We start from the raw sequence: 20,876 nt of genomic DNA, 5'->3' as shown, positions 1-20,876 counted from the left end.
TGCTTTTTAAGAAGTTGGGTTGAGGTTTCCCTGATCCAAGTTTCATTCCTCTCAATCAGATGGAAGCCTCTAGGAACTGTTCCCAAGTGCTGCCGAGACTTGATTTGGATAGGACCCCCCCACACACACACACACACAAACCAGGACCATTTCCAGCCAAGAAAACAAAGCATAGCTCGACCTTAAATTCTCTACTAATATCTCGTGGAGCATTTCTGAGGGTCAAATGACCTGGCCAGTCCCCTGGACAAACTGAGTGCCCACCCCAGGGTATTTCCAAAACTCTTGTGAAACACACAGGGATTTCCTGGCAGATAAACGGGTGGGGGGTGGTGTCTGCAGAAAACAAAAGGCCCTGTGGAAACGGATCTCAGAAACTAGGAAAACCCTGCCCTAAGAAACGAAGAGAGATCAAGGACTGCATATCTACTCCTGTTAATGATTTAATACCTCTTCCAAGGACAAATTCCACACTAAAAGTAAATGGCTCGGTTGCTGTTTGTTAGGAACACATCAGCACACCCGTAAATTTAATCTGGGTTGAGTTGGGGGGAAGGGAGCCTAAAACTCCATGCAGGAAAAAACAAAGTTTTGGTTCAGGTAAGAGAATTTAATATAAATCTAGTTTCAGGTGGTTCTCCATGTTGGTCTGCAGTTGAAGAGCAAGATCCGGGTCCAACAGCACCTTAAAGATCAACTGGATTTCCAGGGCATGATTTTTACAGAGCTTTTACTCTAGAAAGCTCATACCCTGGAAATTTAATTGGTCTTTAAGGTGCTACTGGACCCAGATCTTGCTAATACAAATGTGAATGTGATTTCTGAATTAATCTCAACTTTTTCAGTCCGTGTTATATGCTATTCTGTGTTGTGTGGTTTGTGCAAAACAACACAGCGACAGCCCCAACGAGTGACAATATGATCCTTGTGAGCAGAAACACTTTTATTTGTGAAGCAGAACCAGAGGGTAGAGCTGCCTGCAAGAGTAGCTTGCAGGCAGTTCTACCAACTGGAGACCACCTGGAACGCGTCTTCCCCTTTTACTGCAGATTTTCCAGTTTGTGAGGACCTCCTGCCCCTCAGAGCTTCACTGACTTGGCACTTCAGCGTCAAGTTCGTACGTAGATCCAGAGGAGTTAGCCGTGTTAGTCTCTAGTAGCAAAGTAGAAAAGAGTCCAGTAGCACCTTTAAAACTAACCAACTTTACTATAGCATAAGCTTTTGAGAACCACAGCTCTCATCGTCAGATGCATCTGACAAAGAGAGCTGTGGTTCTCGAAAGCTTATGCTACAGATGCATCTGACGAAGAGAGCTATGACTCGAAAGCTTATGCTACAGATGCATCTGATGAAGAGAGCTGTGGTTCTCAAAAGCTTATGCTACAGATGCATCTGATGAAGAGAGCTGTGGTTCTCAAAAGCTGATGATGCAGCTGATGAAGAGAATTGCAGTTCTCGAAAGCTTGTGCTACAGTAAAGTTGGTTAGTCTTAAAGGTCCTACTGGACTCTCCAAGTTTGTATGTGTAGTGCACCTACTTGAACTCGTTTAGAATACTTTAAAAATCCAGTAAAAGAGTCACAGAAATGACAATAATATTGAATTAGCTGTGAACAGTTTAACTAGATGTTTCAAAGGGGGGGAATGATGATACGGTGCTTAAGAACAAGCAAGTCTTCTGGGAACAGCTTCCTTCACAAGCCCCCCAGAGTTGAGGAGGCAGGGAAAGGCCCTACTGTGTGCCTACACAACCCCCAAAGTATCTCTGAGGACTTGAGGGCAGAGGAATTGAAAGTCCTCCACAGTAACATTTTATCTAAGAGAGGAGAACATGATAAATCAGCAAGGCAGCGGAAAGCGACAACAGGGCCCTTTTTTTTACTTGTCTGAAGCGACCAGGAAACTCTTCTGCTCCCTCGGCGATCCGAATCCCTTTGCCGCCACCGCCCTCAGAGGCCTTGATCATCACAGGATAGCCAATTCTCTCAGCAGCCTGAGGAGAAGACGGGGGGGGGGGACGATTTAAAAGCAGAGAACCAAATGAAGTTTGCACATAACCCCAGCTGTGAATAAAGCAAACCACAGAAACACCAAGGAGGCTTTTACTGCTCTCAATTTCACTGTGGCCAGCATCGGGTTTTTTCGGCCTTCTATGGCAGCAAACTCCCTTGCCCCAAAGTTGCTCGTCTTAGTACAGGCGAGGAAAGCTGATCTCAACATCCAACTGAAAATCTCTTGGCTATTACTCAACAGTGGAGGAAGGAGATGGGCTTATGTAGTTATAAAGATCTTATTGGCCTGTTAAAAGTATGCAGAGCTCAGAACTAAGAAAACACCTCAGGTCTTTTTACCTCTCAGGATAAAGAAAATTCCCTCTTTACTTCTCAGGATAGGAAAATTTTACCCCTCAGGATAAAAAAAAAATCTCTAACTGCCATTCTGTGTTGTCAGATAATTTTTGTTTTAATTGCAAAGATTAAATTCTTAGACAGCCATATTTCTTTTAACTAGATGTAAGACAGTGTGTGTGTGTGTAATCTGTGACATTTCTACGCACAGCTCAAATGCATCGCTTGTGTGTCGTATTGCTACCACATCAAGTCATGGGGAAGCGAAATTGACGCCAGGAATGGTTTTGCGTCTTCCAATTATATCATAGAACACAAAATAAAGTTGCTCTTTACAGAGATAAATCTGGGCTAAATAGTAAAGAGTCCAGTATCACCTTTAAGACTAACCAACTTCTTTGTAGCATAAGCTTTCGAGAACCACAGCTCTCTTCGTCAGCTGCATCGTCAGCTTCTGAGAGCCATAGCTTTCATCAGCTTTCGAGAACCACAGCTTTCAAGATGCATCGTCAGCTTTCGAGAACCACAGCTCTCTTTGTCAGATGCATCTGACGAAGAGAGCTGTGGCTTTCGAAAGCTTATGGTACACAATACAGTTGGCTAGTCTTAAAGGTGCTACTGGACTCTTTACTATTTTGCAACTGCAAACGAACACGGCTGCCTCCTCCTCGGTATCTGGGTTAAGGCTCCCTGCCCCATCACCTCCAAGCCTTCATCCACGTCCCTCACGCAGCCCCTCCAGTAGGTATCCAGCGGAACAGTGATGGTTCTGAGCTGCTCATTCTCCTCCTCTGTCCAGTCGGCCACCAAATCTAGAAAAGTTCACAGTGGAGAGCAATGACTCTGGCCGATACGGCAGTACAACAGAAACAAAAACTTCACCCCCCCCCCCAGCTTGTACGAGACAAGGCAGTGGGATGGCATCGGGGGAAGCCGGGAGGCAGGAAGAGAGACGAGGCACGTGGAAACTTAACAGATGTTGGGCTGCATAAAACAGGCCCTGCTTCAACGGGGCAAAGCCACACAGAAGAGAAATTCTCTTACCACTTCCGCTCCACGGCAGTGTAGGGATGTGGGCTGTTTGGGCCACGATGGTGGAGGCCACCTTGTCACCGAGGGCCCACATGGCCTCGCTCGGTGGGCCTGGCAAACAGAAAGATGCATGAGCAGAACCAGCATGAGACGCCACCCTTGGGCAAATCTGCCTCTGCATCTGACGGAGAGAGCTGTGGTTCTCAAAAGCTGATGCTACAATAGGTTAGTCTTAAAGGGGCTACTGGACTCTTTACTATTTAGCCCAGATTTGTCTAATTCTTGAGGGTGGGAATTTGGGCTGCCAAATGCTGCGGTAATGAAAGTTGCTTGGCAGTCCCTTAATGGGCAGGACAGGAAGTACACGAAAGAGCGGCAGGAAACTGTTAAGCTCACAGGCATGCCCCATCTCTGTGACAGGCTCCAGTTTTAACAATCAGGTCTGCATATAATTCACTGCAGGACTGTAAGTTTTTTCGCTCTACCCCAAACAACTGCCTGGATATTAGGCACACCCACTCTATCTGTGCTGCACATCTGGACAGTCTCTGAGTTTGCCGTTCAGCCTTGATACTGCTGAACACACACACACACACAAATGCATATTGAACACTCCTGCTTCACCTAAGACGCAGCACTGTGGATCTCAAAGATTGTTGAAACACACCTACCTAGAAAAGCTACTCCGTGTTTCTGGAGCAATTCTGGCAGTTTGGGGTTCTCCGAAGAATGTCCCCAGCCTGCCCAGACAGCCTGCAACGAAAGTTTACGAAGGTCGCCAGAAGTGACAAGGGACTCGCGCAGTCTTTCAGCAGCAGACCCAAAATAGACTATTTCTTAGTTTCAGGGTCTTCCTTACAGATATCAGGAAATCTATCAACATCTATTACAGTGATTTGCAAAATGTCTTTCTGGGAACCCTGGGGTCTCCAAGAAGCTTAGGCAAGGAGGGGGGGTGTCTACAAGGAGAAGACCAGTCAAGACAGATGGGACTGTTTGAGGCAGCTTGCCTACCCGCCAGGGAGCATCCCCTGCAAGCCACAGACAAAGGGGGGCAGCAGTGAGGATGCTGACTGGACACTGCAGTGACAGTGAGATCCAAGGGGTCTAGCTAGCCCCAGAGATAAACTGAGTGTGCGCCAAAGAACACCCTCCAGCATCCAATGCAGCTCCCAATGATTCCATGACAAACGAACAGCTCTAGAAATACAGTAAAGAGTCCAGTGGCACCTTTAAGACTAACCCACTTTACTGTAGCATAAGCTTTTGAGAACCACAGCTCTCTTCGTCAGATGCATCGTCAGCTTTCGAGAACCACAGCGATGCATCTGATGAAGAGAGCTGCGGTTCTCGAAAGATTATGCTACAATAAAGTTGGTTAGTTTTAAATGTGCTATTGGACTCTTTACTATTTTGCTACTACGGACTAAAACGGCTACTTCTCTAGCTCTAGAAATAGTTCCCTGACTTAACTGTTATAAGCCAACAACCCAAGATTTTTGCCAAATTCTCCAGCATCTCACAGAAGAGGCAGAGTGACCATTCAGGCCATCAGGAAAAGCCCCAGTGGGCAGATGTTTTTTTTGGGGGGGGGGTTGCCCACCTCCACCACCAGAGTCACTCCAGCCCCAAGTAGGGCAGCCCACCCTTGTGCTAACTCCATGCAACACAGGACATGCCCAGCAGGCTCTTCCTCTTTGGGGAGGAGGGCAGGCTGGGGGACAGGGCCCTTTTTTCTTGCAATCTGCTCCTGGGCAGAAGAATAAGGAAAATACACTTTTCCCTTTACCTGCACTGGAATTCTTTTTGAAATATCCACAATCAACTCTACGTTGGCGTAATTGTTATTGTTGGATCCTCCGGGAACAGGCACATATTGGTCAGCCATTTTGATGTACTCTGAGGGTTACAGAGAGACCGAGAATCACCGATACTGTTGAGCGTGCATGCGTAAACACCAGACTGTACCCTCATCGCTTACCAGCATTTGCTTTAAGGTCTTCCGGTGTAACCATGACCACAAACCTAATTGCTCGCTCGTTCCGGAACATTTCATAAGCCCACCTGCGGATGGAGCGCATACACTTAACAGCGGCAATGCCATTGTTTGCTATCAGGACCTGGAAAACAAGAAAAGAATCAGTTTTGTTCTGTTTTTTAAAAAGCTTGCTTCAGCATTTTGTTTAAGGTCACATATTAAAGATCTGAGTCTTTGCAGTTAAAATCGTATAAAAAGGAAGATTTCAAATACAACAGGCGGCTCGCTTTTGCACCCTCTTGCTCTGGGAGAAGCACCTTTTCGATAACACGGTTCCCTCCGAAACGAGTCACAAATTCGGCAGGCGAGGCCACCGTGAAGTCCCGGTGGAGATCCAGCTTCTTCTGCTCACGGCCCTTCTTGACGAGGTGCATCCCCGACATGCTGGGTCTAGAAAGGGAAGAAAAGAGGCGCCTGGATTTGATCGGTTCACTGGACAAGAACCAGGAGGACGATCTCTTGAGGGAACAGGAGTCAAACTGGCAAGACGGGCGGCTGAAGGTGAAAGTACAACGGAACAAGCTGCCACTAGCCTGGTTGCCACTGGAGAGTCAGATAACATCCAGGCCACCTGGCAGCAGTCGAGCATTTTAAGTTGGAAAGGAGGCTATTCTCCTTTCTCTCAGACTGTCAGTGTCACCAAAATGACTATAGAGAAGAGTCCAGTAGCACCTTCAAGACTAACCAACTTTACTGTCGCTTAAGCTTTCGAGAATCACAGTTCTCTTCTTCAGATGCATCTGACGAAGAGAGCTGTGGCTCTCAAAAGCTTATGCGACAGTAAAGTTGGTTAGTCTTGAAGGTGCTGCTGGACTCTTTTCTATTTTTGCTACTACAGACTAACACGGCTAACTCCTCTGGATCTATATGACCAAAATAACTAGCATAGTTAAACGTGGGCAGGCTGGCTAGCAAAAGAACTTGCATTCTAGTCGCTTTCCAGGACTTGCTTGCCATAGAAGGCACCTAAGAGAATCGGACCTTCAACTGAGGTTCATTCCAACAGGATGCACTGCCAAAAGAACTTGTTACCATCTCCAAATCTGCTGGTTCAAGACTGACCAGTCCCAATTCAGAACAACCACTCTGTACACCAGTTTAGTGTATTGGTTAAGAGCGGCAGGACTCTAATCTGGAGAGCCAGGTTTGATTCCCCACTCCTCCACTTGAAGCCAGCTGGGTGACCTTGGATCAGTCACAGCTCTCTCAGAGCTCTCTCAGCCCCACCTACCTCACAGGGTGATTATTGTTGTGAGGATAATTATAACAACACACTTAGTAAACTGCTCTGAGTGGGCCTTAAGTTGTCCTGAAGGGTGGTATTTAAATCGAATGTTGTTGTTGTTATTTCACTCAGGAAAACCAACTGTCAAGAAGTTCAGGGCAGACCCATAAAAGAAAATGCATGGAATCCACTACCTCAAAATACAGCATTGGCCTCGACATGAATTTAAAAACGGGTTAGAAAGCTTCAAGAAGGCTAGATCTAGTGGTTGCTATGACAGCTAAATGGAGACTCCATGTGCAGAGGCAGTCTACCTCTGAACGTTGTGGACAGATGCAGAGGACAACTGTTACCTGCACATACCACTCCCAGGCTGCCTAGAAGCACCTGGCCGGCCACAGCCAGAAACAAAACTCTCGACCAGATGGACTTTTGACATGCCACTGAATCCCCATCCTATGCAAACTTGGCAGGCAACGTGTTCCACAGGCAAAAGAGCTCAATTGCCAAAGCAACTCTAAACTTGAGCCCATAAGAATATCAAAAGAAAACAACACAGAATGTGTACTCTCTCCACCCTGTTTCCCAATAACAAAAACAAACAAAAAAGACCCGTACAAGAAAGTTCACCAACATTCTTCTTTCCAGCCTCAAAACTCTTAATGCCTTCCTGTCTCTCAGGGCGTGGGAAAATATGCCTATTCCTTTAAGGCAGGGAATAAAATGAACCCGTCATTTTTTATTGTACTAGTGACCTTCACGAGGGCTACACAAATAGCAAGACCTCTTCTGTGGTGACAAAGAAGCTTGTTGCACACACAACAGGCAGTTGCTTTATTTTTAAACAGCACTGGAGACTGACCGAGCATACAGGGCAACAGCTTTGGCAGAAAGGTGTGGTGCAGGCGCAATGTTCGGAACCAGGAAAGAATGACTGCAAGCAGGGCTGCCGACTCCAGACTGGGAAATTCCTAGAGGCTTTGGATGTGGACCGGGTTTGGGGAGGGAAGGGACCTCAGTGGGGTAGAGTGCCCCACAGGCCACCCTCCACAGCAGCCATTTTCTCCAGGGGAGCAGAACTCTGCAGTCTGGAGAGCAGCTGTAATCCTGGGAGCTCTCCAGAGCCTACCTGCAGGTTCTCAACCTCACTTGCAAGGTGTGCCCCTCCCAAGTTACAACCCCCCCCCCACCGGAAAAAAATCCTCTTCACCTCCACCATGCGTAAGGGTGATCTCTGCAGCAGCTTTACTAGCCAGCGGTTCGTCTGAGCTGGCCTGCAAACTCAGATTAGTTTACGATTCAGACCTGCGAGGGTATTTTGAATGCTCTTGAACTGGGTTTCGCGTTCGACCGACAATTATGCAGCGCAGGTTCCCTGACACTGCAGCCCTGAACAAAGTCCACTTACTTCCATAGACTTAGAGGGATATAACTGTTCAGAAGTGAGCTGCCACCTGTACCGCAGCGACCCTGCTGTGCTTTGCAATGCACACGTGGCTTCAATCTGGCCCCCTGGAATGCTCAAGGTGGGGCTCCGGAGAGGGGCCTCCTTTGGGCACTCAGTTGCAACACTCTGGCTTGCCTGCTGATACTTCCTCACTGCAATGCAATCCCAAGGCAGGGAGGGAACGTCACTTCTCTCTCTCCCCCTACACTATTCCTTGCATACAGGTTGTCAAATCACAGTTTTGCAGGGCTGCATGTGTTCATATGGAGAGTAAGGAGAAAAAGAAGGACTCCTTGAGCTCACTCTTACAGCCCTTACCTTGCCCATTTCGTGCAAATGGGATGGGGCTGGATGGGGGGAAAGGCAGGCAGGCAGAAGCAGCTGCTCACACACTGACAATTGTCCGGGTAGCTGTTGTGGCAGCTAAGAACGCCAGGAACTCAGGGCTGCAGGGGACTGTCCACATGGCAGTTTTCCCTGCCGTTCCCATGCCTGCCCCCCCCCCCACAGCCACCATCTCTCCATGCCACTGGAAGGCATTTTCAGGGTTTTTTTTTTAATTCAGCAACTGAATGTTGCTATAATGTTGTAACAATCTTAACTTCCAGCTTTTATTTCTTTTTAATCCAGAGGAGTTAGCAGTGTTAGTCTGTAGCTGCAAAATAGTAAAGAGTCCAGTAGCACCTTTAAGGCTAACCAACTTTATTGTAGCATAAGCTTTCGAGAACCACAGCTCTCTTCGTCAGATGCATCATCAGATGCATCTGATGAAGAGAGCTGTGGTTCTCGAAAACTGATGATGCATCTGACGAAGAGAGCTGTGGTTCTTGAAAGCTTATGCTACAATACAGTTGGTTAGCCTTAAAGGTGCTACTGGACTCTTTACTATTTCTTTTTAAAGTTCTCTAGCCTCTTTAGCCATGGAGATGTAAGTGGAAAGGTATTGCTCTGTTACAAAAAGAGCTAGAGACTTACGGGGTTTTTTTTTCAATGACAGCTGGAATTTGACAGACTGACAGATTATTATAATGCTATGTCAACTGCCAGTTTTAGAAACACCCCACCCCCACCCTTGGTAGGGGGGAAATGAGCTAGGACAGGAACAATGGTGCCAGAATGGGTACAACTAAGATCTAGACTTTCCTGTCCACATGGGTGCTCACTTGGCTTAGCTGTGCGCTTTTCCAAAACACTGCAGCAAAGTAGGTTTGGCAAAGACCACAAGAAAGACAGGGAAAACTTGTGAGGTGCATGGAAGTACCGCAATTCTGGGTAGAGGGGAGAACCTCCCAGTAGCACCCAAGCCAGGGCAAACATCCTGCGCATAAGCAACCCATATCAAAATAGGTTTGGGAAAGATCAGAGCAAAACTGGGACACCCGGAAAATGGGTAAGTAGGGTGCAATGCCTGGCTGCCCTAAAAAGAAAAAGGGGGGGAAGATGCAAAACTCTCCTCATGGAAGCAGTCTTAGGCCATGCTCTTAATAAAATTAAACTGGGAGGCAAATTTATTTAAACTTCCTTTCCACATGCCCAAGAAAAAATGCAGCATGCAAAAAATCAAAACCTTGCCAAAGTGAGCAAGGTTGCAACCACACGGCCACTTTTAAAAATTTAGTAAATGAAATGCAAATTTTGGGAAAAGAAGCATGATCAAATGCTAGCATATAACTTCACAGGATTATTGCACAGATGAAAACAAACTTTGTTGCTAAATTAATCTCCAGAATGAACATCTAGTGTTTGAGGAAGAAAAAAAGGAAGAAGTGTGTGGGGGAGAAGATGCAGTAGTGCGAATCAGGTAAGGGTTAAGGGGAAAATGTGACATCACAAGCAACGTGGACTTTGTTTTGAAAATTAGATATTCCATCTGTGAGGCTGTCCCAGACACATCAGTAAATACACACGGACACCTACCACCAATCAAAAGCCACAACTCCAATGTTTACAACGCTGCTCGAAATAAATCTGAAGACAGACAAAGTACGACTGCAGAGAGGGCTTGCAAAGGACCAGCACAGGGCAAGAACAACACACGTCCTCCAGCCTAACTCCTGCACTCCTGGAAAGGGCACATGGAAAATACGCTCTCCATCCAGCAGCTTCCCCACTTTTCGGTCTTCCAGATACTCTCAATCAGAAAAGGGGGGGTGGAGGGGGAGAAGAGATCCCACTGCGCCGGCTGCTGCTTGCCTCTGCCCAGCCAGCTTCGGCAGAGGAGCTGGGAGTGCCTGCCTACACACACACACACACACAGTTAGGATCCCCCCTCCCCACCACATACTCACAAGGGACATTTATCCGAAACTGAGTTCTGTTGTTGCTTCGCTGGGCGAAGAAACACATCTGCCAGACCTGCCAAGCGGGAATCCCTGCTCCATCAAAGACAAAACACTTCCCCCTCCACTCCCCTTGCGGGCACTGACCTCCTAAGGCGCTGGAACCAGTTGAGCTCTGCTCCGTCTTCCTCTCCCTTTCTGCAAAGGAGTTCTGCTCTGCGCCTGCCAGAGGAGCCTGGCGGCTGCTGCGATACTGCCTCCATTTCTTCGCGGCTCTCCACTCCTGGCCCAGCGGCTTCCCCTTCCCCTTGGGCAGACGGCCAGGCGGCAGCAAACTCTCTAGCACCACCATGTGGCTTAAGGGAGAAAAACAGCCCTCCCTCAACCCAGGAACTGAGTCCACGGAAAAGAAAGGGATGCCAATTCCCTTTCTAAAACGCACAGACAACCGTTCCTCTCCTACTTGTTGGTAAGGCAAAAGGAAATGCAGCAGCTGATACACACAGCCTTTGCGTCCGATGAGACACGCGTGTCCTTCATCCTTGCTAATGCGATGTCTTTTAAACATGTACCCGTTTAACCTTATGGTACTGTATTGAATTGAAACGTACTTGATACTGATTGTATTAACCTCATACTGTGTAATCCGCCTTGAGTCTCAGTGAGAAAGGCGGACTATAAATGACGCAAGTAAGTAAATAAATAAATATCAACAATGAAAAATGTATCTTGGTTATCTTTCAAATAGGGGCAAAGGGCTGCAGTTGTGACTTATCTGAGTGGATGATCCAGAAGTATTCACAAGACCTTTGATGGATCAGACCAGAGTGGTGTCAGAACCAGCCGAGGAAACCGCCTCCAGAAAACTGCCAAAGGAGGCACAAAGGAAACAGACGACCCGTTCCTCTCTCCAGTTCTAGACCAACGTGCCAGGTTGCCCTCCGTTTTACATATTTAAATAAAGACATGGATCTGTCTCAACTTGGCTGTGTCGAGTGAGAATCACTCTGACTCCTCGCTTTCCTAACTGCAAACAGACAAAATAATCTGTTCACCACCACACGCAACTGTTAAACCTGACCGGTCACCAAGTGCAAAGATTCAGCAGCAAGCACTGAGAACAAAGTGCCTGTCTAAGCAAAGGTGGGATATCAGAAAAGGGCCGGCCCTTTGCCCCACTCGGTCCCAGGCTATCTTTGGTACCTCTTTATCAGAAATCCTGACCTGAGTGTTGGGGACAGAGCAGGCATCTCAAGAGAACCAGTTCTGTGGCTTCACAGTGTGGTCAGACTGGTAAGAGCGGGCGGGCTGTTCCCCCACCCCACCCGAGATCACCTCCTCTGCTTTGCTTCTTCCTCACTATCCAGCTGTCAGGAAATCCTAGACTTTTAAAAATTAATTTTTTAAAAAGGGACCAGAAGATGGCCTTGTGTTGCACAGGAAGCAGCCACAGGCTGCCTCCGATGACGAATTCTGTATCAGAAGGCAGTGATCTGCATTGGGTCCATGGAGCATAACCTGAGCTCCAACTCCAGGGCACCACCTGGACTAACAGGGGGGGGGGGGGCTCCTGGCATGCCACTCTCAACTTTTAGAAATCCTTATTCAATCCACCTCGGCCAAACTTCTCCCCGGATTTTGGTATTCCACATTACTGGGAATATATAAGAGAGGGGAACTCATTGCAGAATCTGGGTGTCCCTTCGAGTTGTATTTCTAGAAGGCAAACACACACAAAAGTACAAATGAAATCAAACAAACCCCTTCAAAGCCAACTCTTTCGGTGTCAAAAAGATTATTTTTTTCCAAAAACATAAAGAATTAGCTTCTGAGAGGTTTCTGTGTTTGTCTGTTTTTTGCATTGCAGAAGAGCACATTTACATTCTATGGAGAGTCAAGGTGGCACAGAATGCCAGGCTAGGACCTGCGAGGCCCAAGTTCAGACCCTGCTCTGCCACAGAAGCGGCTGGGGACTTTGGTCCAGTCACATGCTCTTGGCCTAGCCTACCTTACAAGGCTGTTGTGAGGAGAAAATGGAAGAGAGAAGAATGATGTAAGCCACTTTGAGTCCCCACTGGGGAGAAAGGTGGGGTACAGGTAAAGTAAACGCAAACAAAACAAATGTTGAAAGAGTTTCAGGACTAGCCTTGTGTGGCTCCAAAACATTTTAAAAAAAATAATGTATGCTTTTCAGCACACAAAGGGCTAGGCTAGGAGGCATTTCTTTTTTGAGGTGCACATCAAGGCTGCTCTTCTGATGCGCTGCCACGGAAAGGCAACAGAAATGTTTCTAAAAATCCCCTTTTGGAGAAGCCAAAACCCCAAAAGAAATAATTTTTTGTGTGCAAAATCAACTTTGCAAAATTCTCCAGGGACAACTGGAGCAGATCCCGGAACAACAGCGGAGCAGGAAATCCTTTCTTAAACAAAAGGTGCCATGTTGCACGCTGGCAGGAGGACGCATAACAAGACAGAATGGCCACCACACGTGTTTTTGAGCCTTTCTTTAAAAAAAAATATGTTGAGGAAGGAACTTTGCCCCTCCTAACCCCAAAGCAACCAGAACTCTGGTTTAACCCGAGAGCAAAAACTTGGCCCCAAGCCTCCGCAGGCAGGTTGCAAGACCCCCAAAGAGCAACGGGGGGGGGGAAGCATTTGGGAGAAAATAAGTTTAGAACAGAAACTGAATTGTGTCAGTTCACACTCCCGAATTTGCTCACAGAATGGCACGTTCTCAGACTGTTAAAAGAGGGGTTTTTTTACTTCACTCTAGATACTTGCAATAATATTTTTTTAAGCCTGTTCTGGCATTTTGCTGTCTCCTTTCCACTCAGTTTGTTTTGTCCATTTGACAGTAAACAGCAGTGGCAAAAGAAATGCAAGATAAAGAGACTGGAAACAGTGACTGTGCACTCGTGACACAGAGAGGAAGAGAAGGAACAGGAAAAATGTTTTCATATTGCTTTTTCCCTGCTCAGACCAAGCATTTGAGGCTAGGGGGCGGAGACCGTAGATCTGAGAAGCAGAAAAGCTGAGGAAGACACATAAAAGGCTGAGTCCAGTAGCACCTTTAAGACTAACCAACTTTATTGCAGCATAAGCTTTCGAGAACCACAGCTCTCTTTGTCAGATGCATCATCAGCTTTCGAGAACTACAGCTCTCTTTGTCAAGACGCATCGTCAGCTTTCAAGAACCACAGATGACAAGACAAAGAGAGCTGTGGCTCTGGAAAGCTTATGCTACAATAAAATTGGTTAGTTTTAAAGGTGCTACTGGACTCTGCTATTTTGCTACTACAGACTAACACAGCTAACTCCTCTGGATCTATGACCGTGGAAAGCATCTCATTTTTATGGGTCTTTTCACCTGCTTGTGTACTCTTTAGCTTGTATATTCCATACTGTATGTCTTTATTTTTTTAAAAATGTGTATCCAGCGCTCCTCTGACGCTACAGGCAGCTTACAAACCACAAAACATCACAGACGGTAGAAAATATACAAAAATTACTCAATAGCAATAAAACTACACTTGGCTAAAACTCAAAAACACAAAACAGCATCCTTAGATATTATAAAAACATTTAAAAACAGCAAACTAACCAGGACAGCACGGTATGAAAAATGAGCCAATTAACTCAAGCCAGCAAAGAACTTTTAAAAAGAAAGCACGGCTTATAATAAACGTAAACATAATGATAAATTTGCCTCAGAATTTCCCTATGTGCTACGCAAAAGAATCCCTTTAATATACTACAAGACACACACCCCAAAAAGGGGAACAATTCATGGCTCCCCAAACCCTCATGTCCCAATCCAAAGGAAAGGCTGCCCGCTGCCTCTCTGCTTCGCCACTGCTTTTTTCCTCCCAGGCTCCTCTGCTTTTTTCCTCCCAGGCAAGTCCACTGTTTTCGGCATCAAGCGTGCTTCCGTCCCTCAGTCACTCGGGATGTGGCGACGCAAAAGAGCGACCTGCTCTCAGAGGAGATATGGCAACTATGCAGAAATCCGAGGAAGGGCATTCTCACACTCCCGAAAGATAACCCTCTTGGGATAAAAGAGAAAAGTGTACCTCCAAATCTAGAAAAACTTCAGCTACCAGAAGTGCATTAGAATCCTGTCTAGAGTGCACACACACACACACACGTGTTTCTCATGAGATGGACTAAGATGTACCTTGCAAAAATTAAGTTACCACACTGGAAAAACCCGCCGTCAACACTGCTAAGAACACTACAGTCCCGCCAGCACTGATTTCTCCCATGCTGCCAATATTTGAGCAGCAGCATAGCCGAAGGGTGGGAATGTATGAGGATTCCCTGGCCCAGCCCACCCAGGAGCATCAGTGCTGCCAGAAAGCAACGGGGCTAAGCAGAAGGAAGAATCCCAAAATGCAATATTCAAAAGCAATTCTATAGTGTCAAGAAGCATACCTGCCCATTATTGCTCTCCAAAACCATATATTTAGCCTGTACGAGAGCACGTGCCTCCAATTTTAACCCAGCACAAAAACACCTGTGCACCACTCACCCAAAGGCTGAGGAAGATGGACCCTGAACAAAACTGCATTTCATCCAAACACGGTTGGAAGCACAAGTCAGCCCAAGCCCAAGCCAGCCACCACGTTGCTTACCTCATGACTGCAGCTGATCCTGTCTCTGACAGAGAGGACAGCGACAAAGAATCCACGGAGGAGGAAGAGCTGATGCTGGCCAAGCTATTCCTCTTCTTGGCTGTTTTAAAGGATCCGGCCACCAGCTCGTCATCGGACGAGTTGTCCTCAAAGGAGCCCAGCACAAACTTGGCCATGGATTGGCGCTTCGCTTGGGCATGGCTGATCTCTCCCCGCTGCTCCTGCTCTTCCCATGAGAAGGACCGCCACTGCCTGAGGGCTTGGCTGGAGGAAGGACAAACGACTCGGCTCAGAGGCCTTGCAGCGTCCGCCGGTGGTGCAGAATCCGAGGCAGAACGGGGAACCGGAGGCTTGCACTGGCAAACGGGGTGATCCGGCTGCTTAAGGGCGGCTGTGGCGGTCTGGGCGCTTTGAAGAGGCAGCTGTAAGGGGACGTCGGAGACCTGGCTGGGTTCTGCAGGTGGGACTTTGGCGCCAGGAGCCTCCAGAACTTGGACAGAAGATCCGTTCGGAGGCAGCTGCTGAGTTTCTGCAGGAAGCGGCAGGGCCAGGCTGGGACGCTCTTCCTCTGGTTTTCCCAGGTCAACCGATGGGGAATTCTCCATCTTGGCCCAAAGCAACCAGATCAGAATTAGAACAGGTAGGAGAGCCAACAGCACCATTCAGAAGAACTAGAAATAAGCCTAGGAGATAAAAGTAAGGGGAGGGGACACAACAGCTGATCAGCATTGAGTCTGCAAAAAGCACAGTGTTGAAGTGAAACACTGAAGATGACCTGAAAGGTGTCAAAGCGCAGGCACCTTTGATCCCAAATACCTGGCATCATGCTACGAATTCTTCAATAAACAGAAATTCTGCTGTTATATGCCCTCCAAAAACTTTTTGTGGGTCTCTTCTTTAAATGTGAACACTCGTGCAAGGACAGGCCACAGGGGGTTGAAGCCTATGGATCCAGCCCATGGGGGTCCCTAAATATTTAATGCAAACCTCTCTGAATCTGAGGTATCTCCCATCCCTTGCCTAACCCTTGAGGAAAAGAATTCCCACAAATGATACGAGTCACTGGGAAACACAACACAGACACCTAACAATCTCCACACACACACACACACACACACACACACACACACACAAACTGCTGTCAAAAACTCTCCTCATGCACACACACCCTATAATAAAATAATCCTACTTTTTTCAGTCAGGAAAAGATCGAGCTCTTCTTTGTCTCTTGCCCCTACGCAACTCTGTTATGAAGGCCCCGTTATTGCCCGGTCCTTCCTCTGCAGTTTGCTTCCGCTGGGCTTTCAAAACACAAGCTATTTTTATTCTCTAAAAACAGCACCCAAGGAACAGGGAGGCCGGCTGGCTGTGAGCCTGCGACTTGGCCCAAATATGAGCGAAAGCGAATCGGATGCTGTTTGGGAAGGGAAGGCAGGACTGGCAGTCTGGCAAGATGAACACCTGTTACCTTTGGGCATGTTAAGAGGCACAACAGCAAAGACCTTTGTACACAGATTCACCTTCCTTAAGATTTTGACCTAGCTGGTGCCGCTGGTGAAACGATTCTGGTTCTATACATATAATTGCTTTATATTGTGATTTTTTAAAAAGAAATCTCAAGCTGAAAAGTTTCCTGCTGCTGCTTCATTCCATCCATCCATTTCTATGTGTATTTTTTAAGTGAAACGTACAGCCTCCCTTGCCCCCTGTCAAATGCTGCCTCCGGGTAGCTTAGAAATGCTGGGGAAACCGCACTGCGCGAAACAGATTAAAAGATGATTAAACATAAAAATACAGCCTCCGTGCACCTCTATTGCCAGGTGCTCAATAGTGCAAACCTTGTTTTTGTTCAATTCAGAAGCCTCCTTAAACAAGGTCCGTTTCCACACGGCTCCCCGCTGCTCGAAACAACCCGGAATATCGCGAAAAAAACGCGGAAGATCGCATTTTCTCACACGAGATATCAAATCTCGCGCGAGATTTGATAGTTGAGCCATCTATCAGTGGCTACCAGCCACGGCGACTAAACGGCAGCTCCGCATTCAGAAGCGCCATGCCTCTGCAGGCCAGCTGCTAGTGGGGGGCGACATCAAGGGCCGGCTTTGGCCCCCGTGGGTCTTTCATGGGGCATCATGTTGGCCACCGTGAAAAACAAAATGTTTTCCTAAATGGACCTTGGGCCTGATCTAGTGGGGCTACTCTCACGGCCCCGCACATGAGGGACGGCGACACTTTACTGAGGTCCGGAGGAGCCCAGCCAGGGCTGCAATTCCCATGACCATGAGGAAAAAGTGGACGAGAGACTGCAGAGCATGCCTAAGGATATTTACAGAAGCTTATTTCCTTTTCTCTGTGTATCTGTTGCCCAGATCTTGTGAGGTTTGCTGGAGCCAATCAGAAGCCATGCTCAAGCCACGTGCGGAAATGTTGGGCCTCCGGGGTCTTCCTATCAGGAACTACCAGTCCCAGAATTTCTTTGGCACAGGCAGGAGGAAGGGACACATGGTAGGAAGGGCAAAGCACAGCACCGTAAGGCAGTGGGAGCGAGTGCTGCTGTTTCTTCGGGCAGGCTACGTAGGTCCAAAATAGATGTAAGAGTCTAGTTCACTCACAGCCATGGGCTCCCTGCTGCCACCACGTCTGGGGGTGGCCATAAATAGAAATCCAGCAGCCAGAAATGAAAGGGGGTACAAGAACAAGAACAAGCTGAAGAACCCCAACCTATCCTCCAGTTTTTCCAATCAGAGAAGGTGTCAGGCTCTGCCAGTTAGATCCCCAGTTACTTCACTGTAGACACTTTAAGAGTCCAGTTAAAGTTTATTTATTAGAGATCCCTCAGTCTCAGTGCACTCAGACTACAGCCCTGGCAGAAGTGACGAAAAGGGGGAAAGCAATGCTAGTTATAGGGCAAGGTTCCCGCCCTGGGATAAGGACCGATCGAACGTAGACGTGCAGGGCCTAGAAGGATGGATGGGGTAGGGGGGAGGGGAAGAGGAGGATGAGCTCATTCCATGTTTCAGGGAGATACAGGTCTGACGAGCATTACAAGGACACTTTCCCATGCCAGCCGAGAAAGTGAAAGCAGCCACCTGCAAGATAAGCGATTCACAGCTACACAGTTACCCAGCTACACGGATATTCCTCCACACATTCTCAGAGGCCCAGAATATAACAGAGTGCAATAGACATACATGGCAGATAAGCAGGGCACATCTGACATAAGGCCTTTCTGCAGTCAGGCAACAATACAGTAACAAAGGAAGCAGATGGACAAAATCAAGATGAGAATGATTTCAATATGGAAACTTTGTCCGTGGCAACTAATTTTCAGTGAAATGCGCACAGCCCTAGCTTCTTTGCACACTGCCCGTGACTGTGGAAGAAGCGGAATGAAATTCCAGCAAGCCAGAACTCATCAAAAAATGCAGGTGTTCTACAACAGGGCAAGAAGGGTTAAGCCACCTAGCCCTCTTCTCTGCAGAGTCTGAACTTGCAAGAGAAATGGACTGGGGTGGGGGGGGGGGGGACAGGTTGTTTATGAAAAGGGCCAGAAAAAATAAAGCTTGCAGTTAACTGGCCTAGTATTTTCAGCCACAATGGTCCAGGATCATAGATCCAGAGGAGTTAGCCGCGTTAGTCTGTAGTAGCAAAATCAAAAAGAGTCCAGTAGCACCTTTAAGACTAACCAATTTTATTTTATTGTAGCATAAGCTTTCGAGAATCAAGTTCTCTTCATCAGTTCATCAGTTCATCAGTTCGGATCAGGCATCTGATGAAGAGAACTTGATTCTCGAAAGCTTATGCTACAATAAAATAAAATTGGTTAGTCTTAAAGGTGCTACTGGACTCTTTTTGAATGGTCCAGGACAATCTCTTTTTAGTGACCAAAAAGTTACAACTAGTTACCAACTTGTAGAACGCTCAGGCTGGATGTCATTATGAAACAAAAGCAGCAGACGTGAGCATTTTCCAGCAACGTAGAATATGTGACAGTAATGTCATAAATAGAACAAACTTAATGGTTCATGAGATTATACGTATGGGATGAGGAATTATGGTGTTGGTAGGCTTGCATTCTCTAGATCTTCCAGAGTAACAAACGGATCTCGAGAAGAGAGAAATCACTTCCCCTGGAGAAAGTGGTGGCTTTGGAGGGTGGGCTGTGAGGCACCATTCCCTGCTGGGGTCCCTCTCCTGCTTGGGTTGCCAGCCCAGGACCCCCTGGCAACTGGTGGGAACAGGAAGGGGGTCGAGGGATTCACCTGTGCATGCATACCCGTGGGCCCTACTGATGACATCTTTCCAGCACAACTGGCGATCAGCTGGCAAAGGCAATAAACTCGGCGGGGAGGCTATGTCAGGTTCTGGCAGTTAAATCCCCATGGTACCCCATTGCACACACTCCAGTGTACTAGTTAAAGGAGATCCATCAGTATCAGCATACACAGACAAGGGTATTGGCAGAAGTGACGTGTAAAGGTTTGGAGAAGTTAGTTATAGGGCATGATCCCGCCTGTAGGATATGGACGGTTAGGATTCTGGCGCAAAAGAGCCAGGAAGGGGGGGAAGGGGGTTTGAGGTAGGAGGAAAGAAGAATTGGACAAGAGAAGCAAAAAATGAAGTCATTTTTAGTTCCCAGGCTCAAGCCAGCACTCAAGGACACATTTCTCAAGCTGCTGCGAAAATGAAAGTAGACACCTTAGTAGGCACCTGTAAGATAAGCAACTCCCAGCCAAACAGGCCACTGATTTGCAACTTCATATACTCTCAGAGGATCAGTACAGAGCACAGAATATAGAAAAATACTCATGGCAGATATGTAGACAGACATATATGACAGGCTAGCCACCAGTGTTTACAAGTTTGTACTGGGCCCCAAAAAATGCTTGGGCCATGGCGATTCTTAGGTCGTGAGAATGATGTATATAAGAGCTGGCTAGATCCTCAAGGGGTTTTCCTGGTGCTCTGCCCTGGGGGCAAAGTATAGTTCTGCCCCTCAGTGGCCTCAGCAAGAACGAAAGGGAGGGAGAGCAGAGAAAGGACTTCTGCTCTTTAGCACCCCCCCCCCAAGTAGATCATTAAACTTCGTTGCATTATCAAGACCAAGATCTGCGTATGTATTAGCCAGAACATGCCGACCTTGCTGAAGTTCAAAATAATAACAGGAATAAAGTGAAATCTATCTAGGAAAAGTGACCATGGCTGCAACATTTAATCTGATTTATTAAACTCACAACAGATTTTTTAAAAATAAACTTTTTATCAACTAAAAATCTGCACAGGGTAAAATCTGGCATTGTGGTGTACATGTGTGTGTATTTTAAGTGTCACATGTTCCGTCTTCAAGAGGTAAACACCACCTTAAAAGAGGCACCCTCTGTTCTCTCACAGGAGGGGGGGCCACTTCCAGGAGCCAAAGGCCATGCTCCCCGCGGGACATCTCCTGACACGCCCTCTGGCCTCTGCAGTTTGGACCGCTGCCTTTGCCCTGCCCTCTCCTCCAATGTCAAACTTTAGACTGGAAGCTCCTCGGGGCAGTTACTGAATGAATGAAGGTGCTGGTTCTGGAGACGGTTTTATTACTCACAAGTCCATGTTCCCCCAGGAACCAGAGAGCTGAACTTTTCCTTCACACTGTCAGGCTTGCAAGCTGGTGGCCGAGGCACCGGAGAAAGAGCTTGGCGGCTACTGTGGTAAAAAATAAACTTTAGATTAATTCATTCTGATGGGACCAAAAGAAAGTAAACGCACATGCCTCGTGAGCATGTCAACACCTCCCTTGCACTACAGATGTTAACAGGATCAAAGTGTTGCTCCCCCAAGAATGCCCCCCCCGCAACTCTTCCAATATCCCCTGGTCTTTGCAAGCATGCACTA

The 20,876-nt window shown here is 47.2% G+C and overlaps 1 protein-coding gene across 4 annotated transcripts in view; it reads right to left on the bottom strand.

Moving 5' to 3' along the window:
* The window catches only part of ACACB (acetyl-CoA carboxylase beta), a 69,502-nt gene that overhangs the window by 47,731 nt on the left and 895 nt on the right, over positions 1 to 20,876 (bottom strand). For 3 of the 4 annotated variants that reach the window (XM_054996841.1, XM_054996842.1, XM_054996843.1), the window contains exons 2-10: positions 20,587 to 20,687; positions 15,000 to 15,670; positions 5,675 to 5,807; positions 5,361 to 5,499; positions 5,169 to 5,278; positions 4,051 to 4,132; positions 3,392 to 3,490; positions 3,050 to 3,159; positions 1,882 to 1,992 (exon numbers count right to left, since the gene is read on the bottom strand). In XM_054996841.1, coding sequence (XP_054852816.1) covers positions 1,882 to 1,992; positions 3,050 to 3,159; positions 3,392 to 3,490; positions 4,051 to 4,132; positions 5,169 to 5,278; positions 5,361 to 5,499; positions 5,675 to 5,807; positions 15,000 to 15,661 — 1,446 coding nt within the window. In that variant the 5' untranslated portion in view covers positions 15,662 to 15,670; positions 20,587 to 20,687. Of the gene's footprint in view, positions 1 to 1,881; positions 1,993 to 3,049; positions 3,160 to 3,391; positions 3,491 to 4,050; positions 4,133 to 5,168; positions 5,279 to 5,360; positions 5,500 to 5,674; positions 5,808 to 10,515; positions 10,642 to 14,999; positions 15,671 to 20,586; positions 20,688 to 20,876 lie in introns of those variants that run through there. The other variant, XM_054996844.1, reaches the window with a different exon arrangement.

Source organism: Eublepharis macularius, chromosome 13 (genome assembly GCF_028583425.1).
Source record: "Eublepharis macularius isolate TG4126 chromosome 13, MPM_Emac_v1.0, whole genome shotgun sequence".
Classification (NCBI taxonomy): domain Eukaryota; kingdom Metazoa; phylum Chordata; class Lepidosauria; order Squamata; family Eublepharidae; genus Eublepharis; species Eublepharis macularius.
The sequence above is the reverse complement of the archived record's forward strand: the minus strand, read 5'-3'. Positions and strand labels throughout refer to the sequence as shown.